The following is an 18665-nucleotide window of genomic DNA, read 5'->3' on the forward strand; positions in this document are numbered from 1 at the left end:
GCCAAAGAAATGCCCCAAGGAGGCAGATTGGTGGAACGAAGCCGAGTTCATACTGAATGATGACGACAACTCGGTCCATGCCTTCGACAAGTATATCAACGAAACGCTTGGTCTTTCTCACGACATGCTTGTCATGGGAACAAAGTTCACCGATGACCGCGGCTTCTACTGTCCACCACCAATTATGCGCGACACTCCAAATGGCACGTCACCTGCCGCAGACCTATCGGTGGTCGGCAGCACTCGTGATATAGCCGGGTGTCTCTCGGCGGTCAACAAGATTCCAGGTCTAAAGGACGACTATCCTCCAAAGACCGGCGAGCTCCTAACAGCATTCATCAACAGTGCATCGGCATCACTCGACGACATGCGGTTTAGGCACGAACTGCAGACCACAGACATAGACACGCTGTACCAGGGTGTTGTGCAGACCATTGCCAGAACACAGTCTGGCAATGATACATTGGACCAGTTCTACCAGTATCGAGAGTGGGTAGAGGAGAAGAAAAAGGAAGCGAAATTCATTGCGCTGTTCTTCATAGAACTGGTCGTTGGTGCGGTGGTCGGGGGGATCATTGACATTGCTGTCGGACTGGTTGGCGAGGCCATCACCATGGGGCTCGAAGCTATTGGTGCTGCAAGGGCAGTCGCAAGCATTGAGACACAAATGGCCCGGGCTATGAATACATTGGCGGAGCTGCCTGGCATCCGCAACGCAATCCGGCTGGTTGACGAGGGCGCGCAGGCATCAAAGCTGGTGTTCAGGCGTGCATGGGGGTCGTTCCCAAAGCCTGTGCAGGCATTATTTAGACGGCTGGTGCCAAAGCTGGAAAAGGCGAAGAAACTGATCAAGGAGTCTGGATGCGATGCAGCAAGTAAGTTGAACAAGGAGTATAGTTGTTAGCTACATGCACTGACTGTATTTTTGCAAACTGTAGGCGAGATTATCCAGTTTGAAATACCGGACCTGGCTGGCACAGCAGCACGGGTTAGTCTGCTGGCAACAAACTCGACACTGGGGATTACAGGGTTTGATGAATCCGACAAGTACGAGCACCCGCAGGGGGTAATCAGAAAGTCTTCACCCACCAGAGACAAGGACTGGTGCATATTTGACATGACTAGCACGCACGAATTGCGCGGATACACGGACAAGGACGACTACCGCTACGTAAGTATATATGCATGCCGCTTAAATTCCAGAAATACTGAGTATTGCTAATTATGGCTACATAGTGTTTCTGCCAAGTGCCCTCCACGACACAAACCCGCAAAAACAACAAGTCGCTGACCTGCTCCGATGGTCGGGTTGTGCAAACTGGATTCCTGCAGTCCAAGCCGCCGCTGGCACTCAATGGATTCGAAAAGCTGGATCACAAGCCCAACTGTGACCACATTTACGAGCTCAACGATTTTATGCGGTTCACCGGTGTCCGGGACAAAACCAAGCGCGACAAAATGTGCAAGCGAATCGAGAAAGTCGACCCCGAGTTCAACAGCCGCGTGCGCAGATACATCAATGGACCGAAAAACCTGCAGGTCATTGGATCCAAAGTCAACGGTCTCAAGATGCAAATGTTCATGTCCAAGTATCCGGGTTCGTCGCTGCAAGACAAGGACAAGTTTGATGCCGTCAAATCGTATATGGATAAGAAAAAGTCGACCTTGGATACAGTGAAGACAGACCTGGCCAAGATGTTTGGCGACTTGGAGGCTCTGGAGAAGAAAGAGATCACGGGCGGCGAAGCACTGCATTTCCAGGGCATAAAGAGCAAGTTTGAGACGCACTTTGATAACGGCGTAACCAGACGTGGCGAATGGATTGATATGGCTAACAAGATCATGGATGAGAAGGACGCGAAGAAGCGGCCGTCACTCGAGAACCAGATGCGTACCAAGGTTGAGACGGAGCGTAAGGCGATCAGTAGCTTTTCGGCCGACACGCTGCGTGATGTGAAGTCTGACCCTGTGGGCCACATCTGCAAGAAGAGGCGCACGTAGAATCTCTACTAGTTAAACATGCAAATGTGAGGTTGTGAATCACGTCTCAATCTGTTCCGCCATTGGCTGTGGCGAGCCTCTTGTACTGGTACGGGGTCTGGCTGCTAAGAAACGCGCAATTCGCTCTAGTTTTCTTTATTGCCCTCTTGACAGCTGGCCGGTGTGGCTATAAAAGGCTACTGGTGACAGTCTCGGGTGAAGTTGACAAAGATTGAAAAGACTTGTTCTAAATCATATCTGCATCAACAGGAAGCACCGAACAGACCGGATAATTATAATATTGGTGTGAAAAATGAGGCGCTCATATCCAGCGACTAATATCACCAAGCAGCTCATGTTTATATATGCATATATACGCAACTTTCATGAATGAGCCGACACCGTCGTTGTTGGGCCGGTACGGAAATATTAGCCATATGCCAGCGAAGCTGTTTGTCATATGCATCCTTCGGATTTATTGTTGAGGGATGACAGCGTTAGGATACTGGTAGATTTCGGGTGATACAAAGCTAGTGACGGTAAAGAAGCTCCCAAGACCTACAACTATACTGACGTGTGCTAAGCTATATCGTGCAGCCGCTATACCCTTGCATACGCACTATGGCGTGGATAGAGGAATTAGGATTAGTTATACAGCAGAAATAGACAGCGTGCTGAGAGCAGCGGCATAATAGCATAAAGTTTCAAGCACATCAGCTGTTTCCACCCGCGTTGATCGCAGGGAGCAAATTCGGATAACAGATTAATATATGGCTGAACTGAATGTATTGCTCCCTCGTGGGGGCAGTTGACAACAGCAGCTCCAAAACTATCCCAGATAAGCCTTTAGCTCAGACAGCCTGGTGCGAGGGCTGCGGCCCTGGATTTGTGGCAACACAGAAAGACGAACCATATACGGTGTTCTAGAAGGCCAGCCTACCAGCCTACCAGTCATCAGCCGTGCCAACACACCGGCGGTAAATGCGCAAACCCCTTCTCTCTTTCCACTCTTGTTTTCGACTATTTCCAACATTGGGCTCAGCTGGTACGCCTACCCACTAGGTGGTTAGCGACATACTAGTTGCACTCTACTGCTGGGCACTAATGATGCTGTCATTTGCTTGCTTTGAATAACCTCGCCCATGTGCGGCAATGGTAAAAAGATATCTATTTAAAAAAGGCGCTCATTGGTCTGCAACCCCGTTCTGTTGCGAAGCCGATAGCTCGGCTGGTGGCATATCGTTAGCCAGTATTTTGTTAACGTTGCTTACATGTGGTGGCTCGTGAATTTGGTTATCGGCCGGATATTTTGGAGTTCCGTCGTCTGCAGTAGTCGGTGCAGTAGCAAGTGGAGGCGGCTCATTCCCCGTGTCTGACGTAGATTCCGGAACCGGAGCCTCTTGAGCAATATTACTGCCCTCAGCTGTTTCAGCTGCTTCCACCGTTTCGGTTGTTACCGCGGCAGCACTATCAATGGCACCGACAATGGCCGTGCTGGCTGATGATCCGTTGGCCACAGGGGGTGGCGATGGCTGCTGCTCTCCCTGTTGCTCCTGCTGCTGCGCCTCAGCATCCTTTCCGTTGCTATGGGTCTGGTTGTCATCGCCCGCTGTAGGCTTGGAGTCCTCTACCACGCTCTTTGCTGACAGGTCTACACCATCGATAGATGGGGCAGCTGTGGATGTGTTGGCGTCTAGAGGCGGTGCCTCAACGTCAGCCTCAGTATCACCGTGGGTAGATGCCTGGTCGGCAATATCTCCAGCTGCGGCGGAGGGCACAGCGGTGGACGTCGCCGACGCGGCCGACGACACGGCGTTGTTGGTCGAGCCACCAATATACGACGACATCTCCTTCTCGTACCTCAGTTTCTCACGATCGTAGATCTCAAAGTACGGCTTCCGCTCATCCTCGGACATGTTCTTCCATCTGAGGCTCATCACCCGGGTCAGCTCGCCCGAGCTCATCTCGACGCTCGAGTTCTTGACGCCGGGCCGCTCAGCCTGGCAGAACAAAACAAAGGCATTGGCCGGGCGCTTCGGGGCATTCGGATCCTTATTTGAGCCCGACTTGCGGGTGGTTGTCGAGGGATCAACCGACGACGAGTGTGAGGGAGTCTGCTGCTGCGGGGTACCGACACCGCTTGCGGGGTTTTGACGCCGGCGCGACCGTCCGGCGGCAGCAGTACGTGGTTGCGGCTCGGGGGCATCGTTGTCGGAGATGTGGGCACGAACAAACGAGTCCTTCAGGGGCACGTCCGAGTCAGAGGCCGAGTCGGTGTAGCGGCGAGTGCGATCAAGCCGCTCGAGCAGCAAACTACACAGCTCCAAAAAGAGATTTAGGGTTTAGTGGTTATGCAAAGGGAGGACGTCACCTACATAGGTGCAGGATTGGACGCACGCCACTTACTTTCTCTCGATCTTCATCCGGCGCAGGCGCTTCTGTGAGCGATACAGCTTGACAGCAAGCATCTCGTTGTACTACAGGCAGGGTGATGGGAAGTATCAGGCACGAGAAAAAGCGTTAATAATGGCGATCCCCTCCAAACATGCGATTGTTCACGTATTCATTATCGGAAGAGAAAACCAACCTCTTCAAGCTCTTCGAGCTGCCGCTTCAAATCACGGCATCTGTATTTGTGGTGCTTCTCTACAAAAAAGGCGGTAAAATAGAATTGGTGAGTTTAGCATGCCAGGAAATCACATTTCATTCTCCTGCGGGCTCGCTGCGCCAAAATCCTTACCTTCGCTGCCATCGTTTGACGCCGCTGCGCCTTTGCTCCTCGAGGTCTACAATATTTTCCCGACGGATAATCAAAAATTTCAGTATGCACGCATATCAGGCTAAAGTGGCACCTGTGCGGGTTTGGTACGTACCTTTGACATGGCCCTGCGTGTGTTTTGCGTTCGGTGCGGGGAGAGCAGATACAGCTCGAAGCGGGAGGTATTTTAAAGGGCGGGCGAATTGCGTATATTCTCGAATGCAAATAGTGGAGAGGTGGTTATACGAGGCAACGCCGGCCGCTATCTTTCGAGGGAGTGGGCTGGCAGGACAGAAAAGGTGAGGCAAGGTCAAAAGGGACAGGAATGAAATAGTGGATAAAAAACAAGCGTTTAGGAGGAGAAAATAAAAGTGGGAGTAGAGGAAAGAGAAAAGAATTTTTCCATTTTTATTTTCCTGTCTCGACATGCTCCTTCAAAATATAAAGGAAGGGGGAGCAGTTGATTCTACGAGGGGCGAAAGGGAATTTTTGGGGAGCGAAAAGTAGTGGAATGAAGCGAGTGGCACTTGGCACCCCTTGCGCACATGCAGAAAGGCAGGAAAATGCCTTGCGGGTTGGCCGGCCTGCAGACCAGCTGGCAGGGCTGGCTTGCTCAAGGGGACGGATCCGCGGCGGCAGCCGGCCACCAGCTGGGAGACCACGGCGAGACAAACAGTCTGGCGCCGCTGGCGTCAGCAGTCTCGAATGCCACATCCGATCCAGCGCCCTGCACATACGCGTCGACGAGCTCCAGGCGCATCAGTGCGAGCCCTGCGTTGTGGACGCAGCTGCCGAGCTTGCCTGGCGCCACCCTGCGGCTGCGCGGTTTATCCGGTCCTGCCTGGGGCCTGGTCACGTCTGTTTGCGCGGCGACCCGTGCCGCAAAGCCAAAATCCACAACCAGGGGATTGGCACCGGTGGGGTTCTCCTCAGGCGAGCTCAGGATGACAGGCACAATGCGCTTACGCACGACCCCGCGGTGGTGTGTCCGGATCGTCAGCTCCTGGCCCACATAGCAGCCCTTGCTGAAGTGCACGCCATGCATGTAGTCCAGATTGCACTCCAGGGGCACCGATACGTCGGGGACAAAGTCAGAGACGCCCTCAGGAACACCTTTCAGGATGCGTCGCAGCGAGTAGAACTCGCTGGACTTCTCCTCGAAGCTGGGCGGCAGCGCCGGCCGCGCTGTGTCGCGGGGCAGAAGCAGCCGCAGACCCATGCCCGGCGCGCGCGTGTCGGCCATCCACACATCGCCGGATGCCGTCGTCTCGCCCTTGAACACCAGGGTGCCGCGCGGCACTTTCCCGATCGGCTCCTCGCTGCCCACCAGTGCCTGGCTGCCAGGACCCCACACGCTCCAGGCTGCGTATTCGTCTGTTGCATCGCGGATGGTGATCCGTGCACGCAGCTTGTAGAACCGCATGATTTTCAGCAGCCTGTCCTTGGCAGCCGCATCGACCTCGACCAGGAACACCGGGTGCGGGAAGTTCACACCCGCGTTGCGCGGATACACGAATGCGTCGGCGATGACGCGGCCCTGCGGCGCCAAGAACCCGGTCAGCATGCCGGGCCCGCCCTGATCGATGGTCGGCATGTGGTTGCACTGGATCCCCTGCAGGAACTCCGATGCATCAGTGCCGGCCACCTCAATCACTGCGCGCCCGCTAATCTGCGCGTACCCGTCAGCCCTGTCCAGCACCGTCTCGAAGTCTGTTGCTTGCCCCACCTTGAGGAGCTGGTCACTGAGCACGCGCGATGTAGATAGACGGCGGCTGCTCTGAGTGTGTTTGCCGAGGGCCGGTCTTGCCACTGCCAGGCGCGGCAGTGTGCTGGTCATCCTGCTGCACGATGCCAGCGCGGCCACTACTCGCCCAAGAGTTGTCATGTCGCAAATTTCTGCCTGGTGTTGCTTAGAAATACAAATTGAGGAAGGCGTAGAAACTAGTGCGGAGATAAGCAACACAGCCAGACTGTCTCATTGCAATGGGAAAAATCCACGTCTCGGCTTTGGTGTTTGTGGCTCGGCTGGAACCATTTTTCAATAGTCACCCACGAACCGATCCACTCCGCTCAAGCTCTTCTTTGTTGCTCCATTCGCGCGCATTTGTATTTTTTTTCTTCTTCTTTCGAAATGTCCCAAGAGCTGACGCCCTGGATAAGCGACACGATACTGGCCCAGTGGAAATGCCGGTACGGCGAGCAAAAGGCTGGCGGCCGTCGCTTCCAAATAATCGAGGTTGAGAACGAGCCTGAGTCGTCCAGCTACGGGGTCGGCTGCAAGGTCTCCGACAAGGTCCACTACATCCACTGCGCGCTGTCCAAGAAGGCCATGGCAAAGTTCGAGAAGCAGCGCAGCAGTGGAGGCGCCAACACCCGCAGGCTCCGAAATACGATCATCCAGGTCCAAAAGTACGCGCTCAAGGTGTATAATCCCGGGAGCTCGAAGCAAAACTACTCGCAGGCCCCGACCATAGTCACAAGATCGGGGAAGCCGCAGTTCTGGTTCTATATTACAAAGTTTGTGTGTCTGGGTGACATCGGCTCGTCGGTGTTTGGAGAGCCGGCCGCTGCAATGATCTGCCCGGAGATTCGTACCAGGCTTGAACAGTTTCTTGATTCTCAGCGGAAGCGCCATGCACAGCCACCTGCCAGAGGCAGATGCAGGCAATCTATCACAGGCAAAGAGGCTCTGCTGCAGCCCGACTCCGCGGATACCATTGTCTCTGGAAAACCCGCCGTCTGCGCTGTTTAAACCGGCTCCAGAAACCGACGGGGAGGGCCCTGCTGCCAGCCAGACCGATCACCGCGCCGCACCGCCCACTATCGCGGGCACTCCGTTCCTCAACAACATGGAGGCATGTTGGAACCACGAGTCTTTATGGCAAGCACTGCGGATCCAGCAGCTGTGCATCCCAGCAATGCCATTTGCCGGGCCAACCACACGTGCGCTTAGCCCACCAGCCGACCCGCGATTTGCTGTGCCTATGAGCGTGTCGAACAAGGTGCCGACTGAGTCCCGTGGAATGTCCAAAAACAGCAAGTACATGGGATTGGATGCAGACGCCGAAGCGTCGGCTGGCGCGGTGAAACAGGCTCCTCAGCAACGTATAATGCCTGCCGTGCTGCATGCTGGGGGCCCTAATGGAGTTCCAATGGCCTGTTCTGGGGCCGATGATCTCTACGGCGTGCTGCGAGATTCGTCTGCGCAGCTGATGCCAAGCGAGGCGATTATGAACCAGATATATGGCAGTAGCTGGCAGCGTGGATGGCCCGGCTGAAGGATATGAGTCAGCAGATTGCGTCGAGCGAACTGTATCGGCAGCGCGTCGGCTGGGACCATGGCCCCGCCATTCAGCATAGCGGAATAGCGCCTGGTGCCCAGCGAATTGCCTGGCGCCCGGGACATTGTGCATCGGCAATAAGGGCCGGGCCATGATATTTCCATGTGTGAAGATCTATCAATAGCAAACCGCGGCTCCACTGGTATGTGTGCGGGAACCCGCGGGCGGCTGATCGCCGAGGGGATGGACGGCTCGCTGTGCATGGAGTAATATCTCGCTGTCCCTGTTTCCATTCCAGGTATCATTCATTCGAAAGCGCATTTGTGCCGCCAAGTTCCGTGGGCTTTTCTCGGCAACACGCCTGCCTCTTATATCTACTTCATGCAGGAAATGTGATGTAAGCACATGTTTGGGCACTTGCACTGCCGTGTTTCCACCTCCATCTGGTCGGCATGAGCCCCTCCGTTTCCCGGAATAAAACGGCTGGCTGCTGTGCCGGTCTATATGCAGCAAGGATAAAAGATTGACTTTGTCTCTGCGAATCCTCGTCCTGACGGGGGTGCCCCGATTCGACCAATTCATCTCTTGTGCTTCATGCACATCTGGGCATTTGCAGGTTTTTTTCTCCTACTAGCGTCTGTGCATATCCATTGTGTCCTGGCATTTTCTTACCCAATTGAAGGCAGCCTTCTGGCTAAGACGCCTTTTTCGCATGTATATAAAGCTGCCTGTGGCCACGGGGGAGTTAGGCAGCGCATTGCCTGCACTGCTTTATCCCCTACAAAATCAGCTATTTTCTTTCTACTTGAGCACCATAGTCCATGCACACTATCCGCCCGAACGTCGTCTACAGGGATCTGCCGATTCCTGACCCACGTGTGGGTGATGGCGAGAGTTAGATCCAACGGCTTGCTGAACGTAACTCTGAGGTGTGCTCGAAGCGTGATTGTGCATCCTGCTGTCTACTGCTTTAATCGCTAGAAACACGCTACGGGACAACACAGGCGGCCCTATTGGGTGCATAACTCCTATTTTGTGAATAATACATGACAGCTATTCATCAATATGTTTTATTTGCGAGTTAAACATGCTAATGTTACAGAAAGCTGAGCTGAGCTGCACCCCAAGCGTTCCTTTGGGAGGGGGCAAGACATCTGGCGGAATCGCTTGGATGTCGGGGAAAGAAAAAGAGCGAGAAAGGCAAGTGATTATATCGGTGCATCGGACAGTCTTTTTTGTTGGAGGAAGGCTCGCTTACAGTGATGGCTAGCTAAAGTACATGAGCGGCAGTGTGTTTTTCAGTATCCGACAGTTCGCGTGCTTCATCTGGGGTGACTCCTCCGCGAGGGTCAAATGTTGGATAGTCTCTTTGTGTGCCCATGGTTGTCTAAAATACAAGTGTACAGGAGTGGGAAAAGAGTGGCGAGTGTGAGATGTGGGTGTGAGGCATAACTCGGGGTGCTTTCCACGGTCATCGGTATTTATATCTAGGATTTGTGCACCTGGTCTGAGCTTGTCCTGCTGCTCGCTCCACTTTTTCTTGCTTAAACGCAAGGTGGCTCTACCACTTTTTTGACCGGGTTCCAGACGTAATGTGGGAAAACAGTCGCCAACTTCTGCATGGTGGTGGCGAAGGGCAATAACTCGAGCTCTCAGTACCTTGAACTGCTGACGTGCGCGCATGACACCTCTTTCTCCCCCCTTGTCCTGTTTTGTGTCCCTCACTGCTCCCTTCCTGGAGCCCTTCTGAGTATACTCGGGTATTTGCATGGCGGCGGTGCGGCATCTAAAAATAGAACCAGGGAGGCATTCAGCGAGTGGAAACTCTAAATTAAAAGGACCAGAGCAAGGTGCCTCTGTTGCTCAGGCGGAGCATGGGTCATGGGTGGACAATCTCGAGCCTTTTTCAGCTGCTATCCCAGAATGGATCAACATGGTGTCCACATGGCCTCTCGGGGAGCCGGGCACAGCAGGCCCACCGAATATACCCAGAAAACAATCGGGCACAGAGAAACGACGAGTGGTGTCCAGTGGCGGTCATGGGGCACGATTATTCCCTGCGCGCAGCATGCAGTGCCAAGTGAGAGAGGAAGAGAATAGAAACGACGAACGCAGGTGCTAGAAATTGGGCCAGGGAAAATCACTGACCAGTGCGGGCGCAGCACCAGGCCAAAAAATGTTGGCGTGTCTATCGCCATGTCTCCCGCCATTAAGGCAGGCTAGTGCTTGTATCGGAGGCGGTAGGAGTGGGGACAGATGCCACCGACATTCACCGGCCTGTGCCATTCGCCGTTCTATACAGTAAATTCGATGGTCTATATATATGGCCACACTTACACTCCTCCTCTGCCGGTGTATTTGTCGACCTGACACTTGACCTGTTATAATGGCTTGGCTGGCAAACAGCCGAGCCTCGCCGAGGAGATATCTTCTTGGACGCGGTGGGTAATATGCTAATACACTTGGTGTTGCCAAGAATGTTTTTGCCTTTTTTTCGGCAGTTTCTAGCGCTGGGAGGTGTGGGTAGGCAGAAGTGCAAATGTGGACTCGGGAGAATACAAATTTCTGCATGCCCAGAACACATCAGCGAAATAATTCTCTCCACTAGGTGAACCGTGCAAAAGATCCTAGATGAGCAATTGGCATAGTGCTGCTGTAACGTACTTCACGATGCCCAGAGGACGACATGTGCAGAACCCCTGTAAACAATGCACCTTGTTTCTTGTTGGTACCCAGAGATTTCTGCATTCAGCCATTTCCGAGTATACTCTTCATGCACTAAAATAACGACGCTAGTGGAGGGTTATCGTGGTGGGCTGCTCCGGCTGGTCCCTTGCCTTGGCGACTACCTGTATGCAGTTGCAGCTAGCGCCTGCACCTGGCGGTTGTTCGATACGCATCCCAACCACAGCATGAGCAATACACCAGGAAACACATAGGGCTTGACGCAACTGGCACCTGGCGGGGCGGCAGGGCAGTGGTAAATAGGGCGCTTGCGCCTCTTTGCTTGCAACACATACATCATCTAAAATGGATATTCGTGTTAACCAATGCGTTCCATCTTTTCCGTGTGGCCTTCTCTCCGGACTCCGGCATTGGCTTTACAAATTGGCAATAAATCGTCAATGGGCTTGATTGGCAAATACAAGCCATTCGACATTTCGATTGCTTGCAATGTGGGTGTAGGGGAGTGGGCATACATGTAGGTAGAAAAACAGCTGCGGGAAAAGGGAATGTATTTGTCAATGCAGACTATATTCCGGCGAACGTACATTGCTGAATGCACAGATGGTGATGGTGGATGGTGGAAGAGAGTACCTTTGGCTGCTGGCCTTTCCCATGGAATTTCTATAAATATATATAATAGATAGCTTCGACGACAGGGGGTGAACAACTGGTTTGATGGTCGAGAAAAGATAGGTTACTATTGTCTTGTATAACTATTTGCCTCTTTATATCGTCTCTGGACATGAATTTGCATACTGCATGTGTAGTCGCTTTGTTTTCAGTGGTGTTCGCGTCGACTGGTGGTGCAGTTAATGTGCCCTAGCACCGCATAATACCGGTGATCCAGACAGAGACTGGCCGGTAGCTGTCAACACTTTGTTTGGTCTCCATGAGGCACCCCCCACTCCCAGTAGAGACTGGCCAGTGGCAGTCCACACTTTCTACGGCCTATATGCCTCAGTTCCTGACCCCCATAGAGACTGGCCGGTGGCTGTTGACGATATCTTTGGTGCCATTTTTCCTACGCCTGACCCCTTCAACAAAGACTGGTCTGTTGCGGTCAACGTGCACCAAAGCGTGGTAAAGGACGATAGCCACGGCCCTGTCAGAGATTGGCCCGTGACAGCAGTTGACAGGAACGCCAACCGGGCCCTCCCCTATTGGATACGGACATACGGACATTAAGCGTGCTATCCCTCCTGCCGCCACATTTGTCTCCTATCCACCAGCTATGTAACAAGACATGTCTGCCGCTGGGTTCATGTGATGCTGGCATAGGCTTGGAAAGCGAAAAGTGACGCAGCAACAGGGATGGAGGCAACAGGTGGATGCATTGGGATCGGATGACGGAAGGGCGGGTATAAAATGTACGGGCCTTGTATCTTCAATAGCATGTCAAATATATTTCATATTCTTCCTATGGCCATGATCGGTGAAATGGCATAGCGTATCTTTGGCCCTACATGGCACAGGCAGCTCCAGCGATGGTAATGCTATTGGCTCTATGTCTGGGTCTTGATCAGGGCTTTGATCGAGAGATCTGCCTGTGCCATGTAGGGCCAAACGTGTCAGGCTACAAAAAGCTGGCAAGCGTTGGGAAATGACATCTGGAATCTGATGTCTGAGCATGCGTGAATGCTGAAGATGTGGCACCGAGCGCGTGCATATGGTGTAGATGCAGCCATACAACTGGAACTAGACGCGTTGTTGGTCATGACTGCCAATCGTGTCCTGGCTTTTTGTATTCGATCGGCCACGTGAAAGCCAATCGAATTAGAACCCTTGTGCAAAGGACAAAGCCAGCCGACGCTCCAAAGCCATGTGAGTCTGCGTTCATATTTTTCAAGCGGCGAATTGGCCCCTTCTCTCCTTGGCATTTATTTATTTATTCTCACCCTGCTAAGCGCGATTTGCACTTTACGCGACAGCCAAAGAATCTCCCCTCTGCAGAAATTACAGCTCGAAGCCTATGACTGACGAAAACCCGCGGAAAAGGCAGAGAAGCGAGTCGCCTGTGTACACAAGGCGTATATCGGCAGCGTCGCTCAGCGCGCTAATGAACCCAGAGCCCTATAACCCGTCGATGCTGCCGTCGCCAACATTCCACTCGTATGGTCCCAGCAACGGAGTCGTTTATCCTCAGACGCAAAGCCCGGTCAATTCAAATGCAAACGCGAACGTGAATGCCAACACAGGTGGAGGCTACAACAACAGCAGTGTTACCAGAACTAACAGCAGCATCGCACAGCAACAGCAGCAAACAGCCAACAACAGCAAACAACAGCAACACAGCAACAGCAGCAACAGCTGCTGCAGCAACAGTCATCACAGCAGTATGAGGGCAGACCGTTCAGCCCGCTGCCCACGCGTTTCGAACAAAACATATTCGGTGTGCGACCGACCGAGGACATTTTGCGTGCGGTGTCGGACTTTATCTTCAACAACATTGGCGGGCGCACAAACATCGAAATTGAGGGCAAGCTGGGCCTGCTGGTGGACAAAAAGTCGGGTATGCGCATAAACCTGCCAGTTTTGACCGAAACGGTCATTAAGGAGGATAAAAACATTCGTTTCGAGGCCGATATGAAGCTGCAGCAGCACGCGCATTTCAACAAGCTACTGAACCAGCGTGTCGACGAGACGCGGCGCGCAGACTTCCGCGGGACGCGGGTGGCCTACAAGCACACAAAGGAGGTGGATCACTTTTACCGGGTGGATGGCACGCGGGTGCGGGTGACGACGAACAAGGAGACCGGCCAGGTCATAGGCGTCATCACCAAGAATCGCATTGCTAGCCTCGACATCTACTCGCCACGGACCAAGCTTGACATTCGCATCTCGATCAACGAGGAGCAGCCACTGAGCAGACCCGACACTGAGGACCTGAAGGCGCAGGCCGAGCGGCACAAGGACCGGCTGTCGTACAAACAGGACATCTGGAGCTTCGATCTGACCCAGGTGACAACTCCGGAGCATGAGAAGGGGCCAGTCAATCCGTATGCGGTCGGGCCACCCAAGACCACTCCTGCGACAGTCACCCACGAGCTCGAGGTCGAGATCTCGAGGCCAGAGCTGATGATGGCTGAGCGCGCAAAGTGCGCCGAGCACAAGCCGAACATGTTTGTGGAGCTGACGCACATCTTCCTGGGTAACCTGCGCGGGCTGGCCAAGCGAGCTATCTAGCCGCTGCGTGTGTTCTTCAAATTGTCTTTTTTAGCGTCAGCATCTGAACAAAGCCTGTTTTATTGCCATTTTCCGCTTGAAAGCAATATGGCGGGCGCATACGCCTGGCACTTGCTGCATTGATCGAGGGGATGATAATTCTGTGATTCTCCAATGACAAGTGATGCAAAAGAAACTAGGCTGCTTAGTAGCGGTACTCGTCGCGCTTGTAGGGGCCCTCGGCGCTGATGCCAAGGTACTCGGCCTGGGCACCGCTCAGGGTGGTGAGCTTGACGCCGATCTGGCCCAGGTGGGCACGGGCAACCTCCTCGTCGAGGAGCTTGGGCAGGACGTGGACGCCCAGCGGGTAGCTGGCGTTGTCGGTCCACAGAGCGATCTGAGCCAGGACCTGGTTCGAGAACGAGTTGGACATGACGAAGCTGGGGTGGCCAGTGGCGCAGGCCAGGTTGACCAGACGGCCCTCAGCGAGCAGGATCAGGTGGCGGCCGTTGGGCATCAGGAAGCGGTCGACGCCAGCCTTGATGTTGTCAACCGAGACGGCGTTGGCCTTGAGCCAGGCAACGTCAATCTCGACGTCAAAGTGGCCAATGTTGCACACGATGGCATCCTCCTTCATGTTCGCCATGTGGACGCCAGTGATGATGTCGCGGTTACCAGTGGTGGTGACGAAGATGTTGCCCTCGGCGGTAGCCTCCTCCATGGTGGTGACCTCGTAGCCCTCCATGGCAGCCTGCAGGGCGTTGATGGGGTCAATCTCGGTGACCAGGACGCGGGCACCCATGCCGCGCAGAGCGGCAGCGCAGCCCTTGCCGACATCGACCGTAGCCGCCGACGACAGCGACCTTACCGGCGATCATGACGTCGGTGGCGCGCTTGATGCCGTCGATGAGCGACTCGCGGCAGCCGTACAGGTTGTCGAACTTGGACTTGGTGACCGAGTCGTTGACGTTGATGGCCGGGACCTTGAGCTTGCCGTCCTCGAACATCTTGTACAGGTGGTGGACACCGGTGGTGGTCTCCTCGGAGACACCCTTGATGTCAGCCAGGTACTGCGGGTACTTCTCGTGCACCAGGGTGGTCAGATCACCTCCGTCATCGAGGATCATGTTGAGCGGCTTGTTGTCCTTGAAGGCAGACAGGGTCTGCTCAATGCACCACAGGTACTCCTCGTCGGTCTCACCCTTCCAGGCGAAGACAGGGACGCCGGACTCAGCGATGGCAGCGGCAGCGTGGTCCTGGGTCGAGAAGATGTTGCACGAGCTCCAGGAGACCTCGGCACCGAGGGCAGTCAGGGTCTCGATGAGGACGGCGGTCTGGATGGTCATGTGCAGGCAACCGGCGATGCGGGCGCCCTTGAGCGGCTGCGACGGGCCGTACTTCTTGCGCAGGTACATGAGACCGGGCATCTCGTTCTCGGAGAGCTCGATGTCCTTGCGGCCCCAGGCGGCGAGGGAGATATCAGCGACCTTGTAGTTCGACATGTTCTTGGAGCAGAGTATAGCCTTAGTAAAAAATATTACAAGAGGAGAAAGAGAAAAGCGAGGGATAGGGGTGAAAATTTTTTATGCTGGCTGTTGGGGCAGGCCGGGAGGCTCAGTTTTTAAACACATAGCCTGCTGTGAGCATTGTGTTGGGAGGCAGTCGTGGGGAGAGGGCGGTGTGAGCGCTACCACGATTGCTCCCAAAAATCCCTCGCAGCGAATGGGGATGCACGGATGGTCACGCAGGTTGGGGGGACGGAAACAATAGCGCTGATTGCGTGGCGGCTTGGTGAACTCACAGCAATGCGCTTGCCTCAAGGTGATGTCCCTGGGCCAGGATGCAGCCTCTGCTACGCTCCCACGGCTGCTGCTGCCGCCGACGCTGCTGCTGCGGCCGGTGGTGCTGGTGGTACTGGCGGTGCTGGTGGTACTGCCAGCAATGTTGGGAGCAAGCGACTGCAAGCTCACATGGCTCACAGCATGCGGGAAAATAACTGCAACTGTCCATGCCAGCGCTGCCAGTCTTCCAGCGAATATTTGATCCATGTGATCCTGATATTCGGATCTACAGGATCATCACGATCATTGCCCGCTGCCCTAAACCCAGGCCAGAGCGCTGGCAAGGTGACCTGGCATGCTTTTAGCAGCAGCGTTGTATTATTTTAGCTTTTTTTGCGTCGGAAAGATGAGCATTACGATTTCCCAGGCCGAGCGCGAGTCGTATCACCAGCACTTTACCCAAGCGGGCCCTATCAACGGGAAGCTTCCAGGTAACCATTTCGCACATGGCCGCTTCTGATGAGCCTTTACAGAACAAGAACTGCGGTGCTAACTACCCCGGTCTTGTGTAGGAAATGTCGCGCGGGCAGATTCTCATGCAGTCGGGGCTGCCCACACACCAGCTCGGAGAGATTTGGGAGCTTGCAGATATCGACAAGGACGGGCTTTTTGGACTTTGACGAGTACTGCATAGCAATCAAAATAGTATACTCTATACTGGGCCACTCGCTGCCCGGCGTGCCACGGACGCTGCCGCCGACGCTTGTCCCATCGACCAAGGCGCAGTATCTAGCAGGAGCCAGCAACACCATGTACAGCCCACCGCCTGCAGCATCCATGTCACCGCCCGCGCAGCAGGGGCCAGCCACGCTCGAGTGGTACGTGCCCGAGAACGACCGTGCACAGTACCAGGGGATCTTTAATCAGCGCTCGCACGGAGGATCAACAGTGCGCATGCTCGACGTGGACGAGTTCCTGAACTCGATTGGAATACCCCGCCACACGGTGACGCAGGTGTGGGGACTGATTGATGTGCGCAAGTACCAGCAGCTCAACCAGCAGCAGTTCATATATTTGCTTCATGTCCTGAGTGCGTGCCGGAACGGCGCACCGGTGCCTGCAACGCTGCCACCGGCAATCAAAGACAATATTTACAAGTCACTGAGCCTGGACTCGGCTACGGGAGGCCAGGGCGCGAGCACCCATGGATACCGGTACGGCAAGTCGTCGTCGTCGTCGCCAGGCTATGCATCGCAGGCCGGTGGAAACTCAAAGAAACCCGGCCTGTATGGGGAGAAATCAGGGAATGTGGCCCTGGCGGACAGCTACCTGTCGAAGCTCAAGACCTCGTCGACATTCAAGAACGAGGCTGGATCTCGGTATGCATCTTCAAGCAAGAACGCCGAGGAGGAGCGGAAGCTACGGGCTGAGCTTGACGATCTCGACCAGGAGCTGGAGAAGCTGAAGGCTGAGCAATCGCGAGGAGCCATCAAGTCGCAGGAAGAGGAGCTGCAGAACAGCACAGTCAAGGAGCTCGAGGAGCTGCGGGCATTCAAGTTGAATGAGAAAAAGGAGGCTGAGAATCCGTCGGTGTCCCTGGAGGGGTCGACGGGCGAGTCCCTGCAGGACCTGAAGCAGTCGGTGTTCGATCTGGAAGGCCGCTTTGCGTTCCTGCAGGCAGAGAAGAAAGCAATTGAGGAGTTTATCCGAACGGGCAAGCAGGAACTGATCGATCTGCAGATGGAGCAGATGGACTTGAAATAGGCGAACCTTTTAAGCTACTAGTATGCGAAACAGCGACGTTGTACTCCAGATAATAAACCAATAGATCCGCGCAGCCATCGTGTGCTCTGGGCATGCTAGAGCCACCGTATTCAGGCAGCTCAGTATCCACTATACTACCAAACGTTGCGAGGGAACACGCGTGCAAAACAAATATGGCTCCCAAAACTGCTCTGCAATTTAGGTATGCGGTATAACGCAGGGCAGTGATGGCGCCAAGTCCGGTTTTTAACGGCAAATTCCTTATTGTTTCCGTCTACGCCTATATTCACAATGGAGCTATCCGAGCTAGAGCAAGCTCCAGAAACTTGAGCAGGTCATGGAAGCGCTTCCGGGAAAGCTGGAAACGAATCCGTATGACTACGAGGCATACACGGAATGGATTCGGCTGCTGAGCCAGGTTGGCGATATCGACTCAGTGCGCGGTGCAATGGAGCGCATGCATACAGTTTTGGCAATTCCTAGTGACCTGTGGACCATGTGGATCGAGAAAGAGCTGAATGAGGCTGCAGACGCTGACAACGCTGGATTCAAAACAGCCGACAGCGTAAAGCAAATAGTGCATGTGTTTGAGCTTGCCACCGCAGAGTACCTATCGCTAGATATGTGGCAGCGGTACATCGACTATGCGCGACTCCAGGCATCGGATTCGGAATACCGTGCTGCAGCCGAAGCAGCATTTGAATCGGCAAACTTTTACTTGGATACGCTGCAGAAGGCATATGCCGCTACTTGTGCACACTACAGTCAGAGCCAGGCAATCTGGAAGCCAGCTGAAAGAAGTGCTAGAGCAAGAGGTCGCATCGTCAGAGGACGCGGATACACCAAAGCTGATAAACGTCCTGCAGCAGATGTTCATTGATCGCCTGTCGCAGCCTCATGCTGGGCTTGACGGAGACGTTCGCTGCCTACTCTGGGTTTATCACCACCCACAAAAACGACAACTACGAGGCGGAGATGGTCCAGGTCAAACCAAATTGTCTGTGCGACTCGGGCACAGTGCGAGAAGCGCGAGAAATTCGAGGAGGAACTGGCTGCGACGGGCAACAGCTGGAGTGTGTTCTCTGCGTATATCGATTCGATGCAGCGTGACAAGTCAGTAAGCACGTTTGAGGTGCAGACGACTATATGAGCGGGCACTGTGCGACTTTTATTATTCAGCAAGTGCGTGGGACGAGTACATTGGCTACGTGC

General features: G+C 54.3%; 10 protein-coding genes across 10 annotated transcripts; 5 read left to right on the forward strand and 5 right to left on the reverse strand.

The window, feature by feature from the left end:
* The first annotated feature begins 78 nt into the window (after positions 1-78).
* Positions 79-2207, forward strand: DL89DRAFT_264513 (uncharacterized protein). The gene is made up of 3 exons (XM_040886280.1): positions 79-875; positions 939-1171; positions 1237-2207. Exons 1-3 carry the CDS (start codon positions 125-127, stop codon positions 1999-2001), a joined length of 1749 nt encoding a protein of 582 aa, XP_040747911.1. The 5' UTR covers positions 79-124; the 3' UTR covers positions 2002-2207.
* A 957-nt stretch (positions 2208-3164) lies between these two features.
* DL89DRAFT_290197 (uncharacterized protein) lies at positions 3165-4862 on the reverse strand (the record flags this gene model as incomplete). Its single annotated transcript, XM_040890057.1, has 5 exons — positions 3165-4293; positions 4387-4457; positions 4568-4626; positions 4721-4766; positions 4854-4862. 5 exons carry the CDS (start codon positions 4860-4862, stop codon positions 3165-3167), a joined length of 1314 nt encoding a protein of 437 aa, XP_040747912.1.
* A 516-nt stretch (positions 4863-5378) lies between these two features.
* DL89DRAFT_212627 (Aminomethyltransferase folate-binding domain-containing protein) lies at positions 5379-6413 on the reverse strand (the record flags this gene model as incomplete). Its single annotated transcript, XM_040884228.1, has 1 exon — positions 5379-6413. A coding segment is annotated over one exon (1035 nt), but the record flags the coding sequence as incomplete, so codon positions are not given.
* An 838-nt stretch (positions 6414-7251) lies between these two features.
* On the forward strand, positions 7252-7987 carry DL89DRAFT_264516 (uncharacterized protein; the record flags this gene model as incomplete). Its single annotated transcript, XM_040886281.1, has 2 exons — positions 7252-7345; positions 7380-7987. Coding segments are annotated over exons 1-2 (643 nt in total), but the record flags the coding sequence as incomplete, so codon positions are not given.
* Positions 7988-9285: 1298 nt separating this feature from the next.
* On the reverse strand, positions 9286-9963 carry DL89DRAFT_301048 (uncharacterized protein; the record flags this gene model as incomplete). The annotated part of the gene is made up of 1 exon (XM_040890836.1): positions 9286-9963. Exon 1 carries the CDS (start codon positions 9787-9789, stop codon positions 9286-9288), a length of 504 nt encoding a protein of 167 aa, XP_040747915.1. The 5' UTR covers positions 9790-9963.
* Positions 9964-10826, reverse strand: DL89DRAFT_21666 (uncharacterized protein). Its single transcript, XM_040884318.1, has one exon. It carries the CDS (start codon positions 10588-10590, stop codon positions 10138-10140), a length of 453 nt encoding a protein of 150 aa, XP_040747916.1. The 5' UTR covers positions 10591-10826; the 3' UTR covers positions 9964-10137.
* A 2290-nt stretch (positions 10827-13116) lies between these two features.
* On the forward strand, positions 13117-13929 carry DL89DRAFT_219210 (mRNA triphosphatase CET1; the record flags this gene model as incomplete). Its single annotated transcript, XM_040884378.1, has 1 exon — positions 13117-13929. A coding segment is annotated over one exon (813 nt), but the record flags the coding sequence as incomplete, so codon positions are not given.
* A 184-nt stretch (positions 13930-14113) lies between these two features.
* Positions 14114-15410, reverse strand: DL89DRAFT_277235 (putative adenosylhomocysteinase; the record flags this gene model as incomplete). Its single annotated transcript, XM_040889431.1, has 2 exons — positions 14114-14734; positions 14763-15410. 2 exons carry the CDS (start codon positions 15408-15410, stop codon positions 14114-14116), a joined length of 1269 nt encoding a protein of 422 aa, XP_040747918.1.
* Positions 15411-16056: 646 nt separating this feature from the next.
* DL89DRAFT_264520 (uncharacterized protein) lies at positions 16057-17524 on the forward strand. Its single transcript, XM_040886282.1, is given in 3 exon segments — positions 16057-16180; positions 16196-16257; positions 16349-17524. The coding sequence occupies 2 exon segments, from the start codon at positions 16196-16198 to the stop codon at positions 17451-17453; spliced, it is 1167 nt and encodes a 388-aa protein (XP_040747919.1). The 5' UTR covers positions 16057-16180; the 3' UTR covers positions 17454-17524.
* An 81-nt stretch (positions 17525-17605) lies between these two features.
* Positions 17606-18653, forward strand: DL89DRAFT_21713 (uncharacterized protein). Its single transcript, XM_040884325.1, has one exon. The coding sequence runs from the start codon at positions 17791-17793 to the stop codon at positions 18331-18333; it is 543 nt and encodes a 180-aa protein (XP_040747920.1). The 5' UTR covers positions 17606-17790; the 3' UTR covers positions 18334-18653.
* Positions 18654-18665: the final 12 nt, after the last annotated feature.

Source organism: Linderina pennispora (assembly GCF_002104995.1).
Source record: "Linderina pennispora strain ATCC 12442 chromosome Unknown DL89scaffold_1, whole genome shotgun sequence".
Classification (NCBI taxonomy): domain Eukaryota; kingdom Fungi; phylum Kickxellomycota; class Kickxellomycetes; order Kickxellales; family Kickxellaceae; genus Linderina; species Linderina pennispora.

What these genes read in the sequence shown, in the direction of transcription:
- DL89DRAFT_21666 (XM_040884318.1), bottom strand. Translation starts at nt 10,590, where the DNA reads ATGCAGAAATTTGTATTCTCCCGAGTCCACATTTGCACTTCTGCCTAC.
- DL89DRAFT_264513 (XM_040886280.1), top strand. Translation starts at nt 125, where the DNA reads ATGCTTGTCATGGGAACAAAGTTCACCGATGACCGCGGCTTCTACTGT. An exon ending in GTCTGGATGCGATGCAGCAA is followed by an intron (nt 876 to 938) that starts GTAAGTTGAACA and finishes TGCAAACTGTAG; the next exon opens with GCGAGATTATCCAGTTTGAA. An exon ending in ACAAGGACGACTACCGCTAC is followed by an intron (nt 1,172 to 1,236) that starts GTAAGTATATAT and finishes ATGGCTACATAG; the next exon opens with TGTTTCTGCCAAGTGCCCTC.
- DL89DRAFT_21713 (XM_040884325.1), top strand. Translation starts at nt 17,791, where the DNA reads ATGGAAGCGCTTCCGGGAAAGCTGGAAACGAATCCGTATGACTACGAG.
- DL89DRAFT_264520 (XM_040886282.1), top strand. Translation starts at nt 16,196, where the DNA reads ATGGCCGCTTCTGATGAGCCTTTACAGAACAAGAACTGCGGTGCTAAC. An exon ending in GCTAACTACCCCGGTCTTGT is followed by an intron (nt 16,258 to 16,348) that starts GTAGGAAATGTC and finishes GATATCGACAAG; the next exon opens with GACGGGCTTTTTGGACTTTG.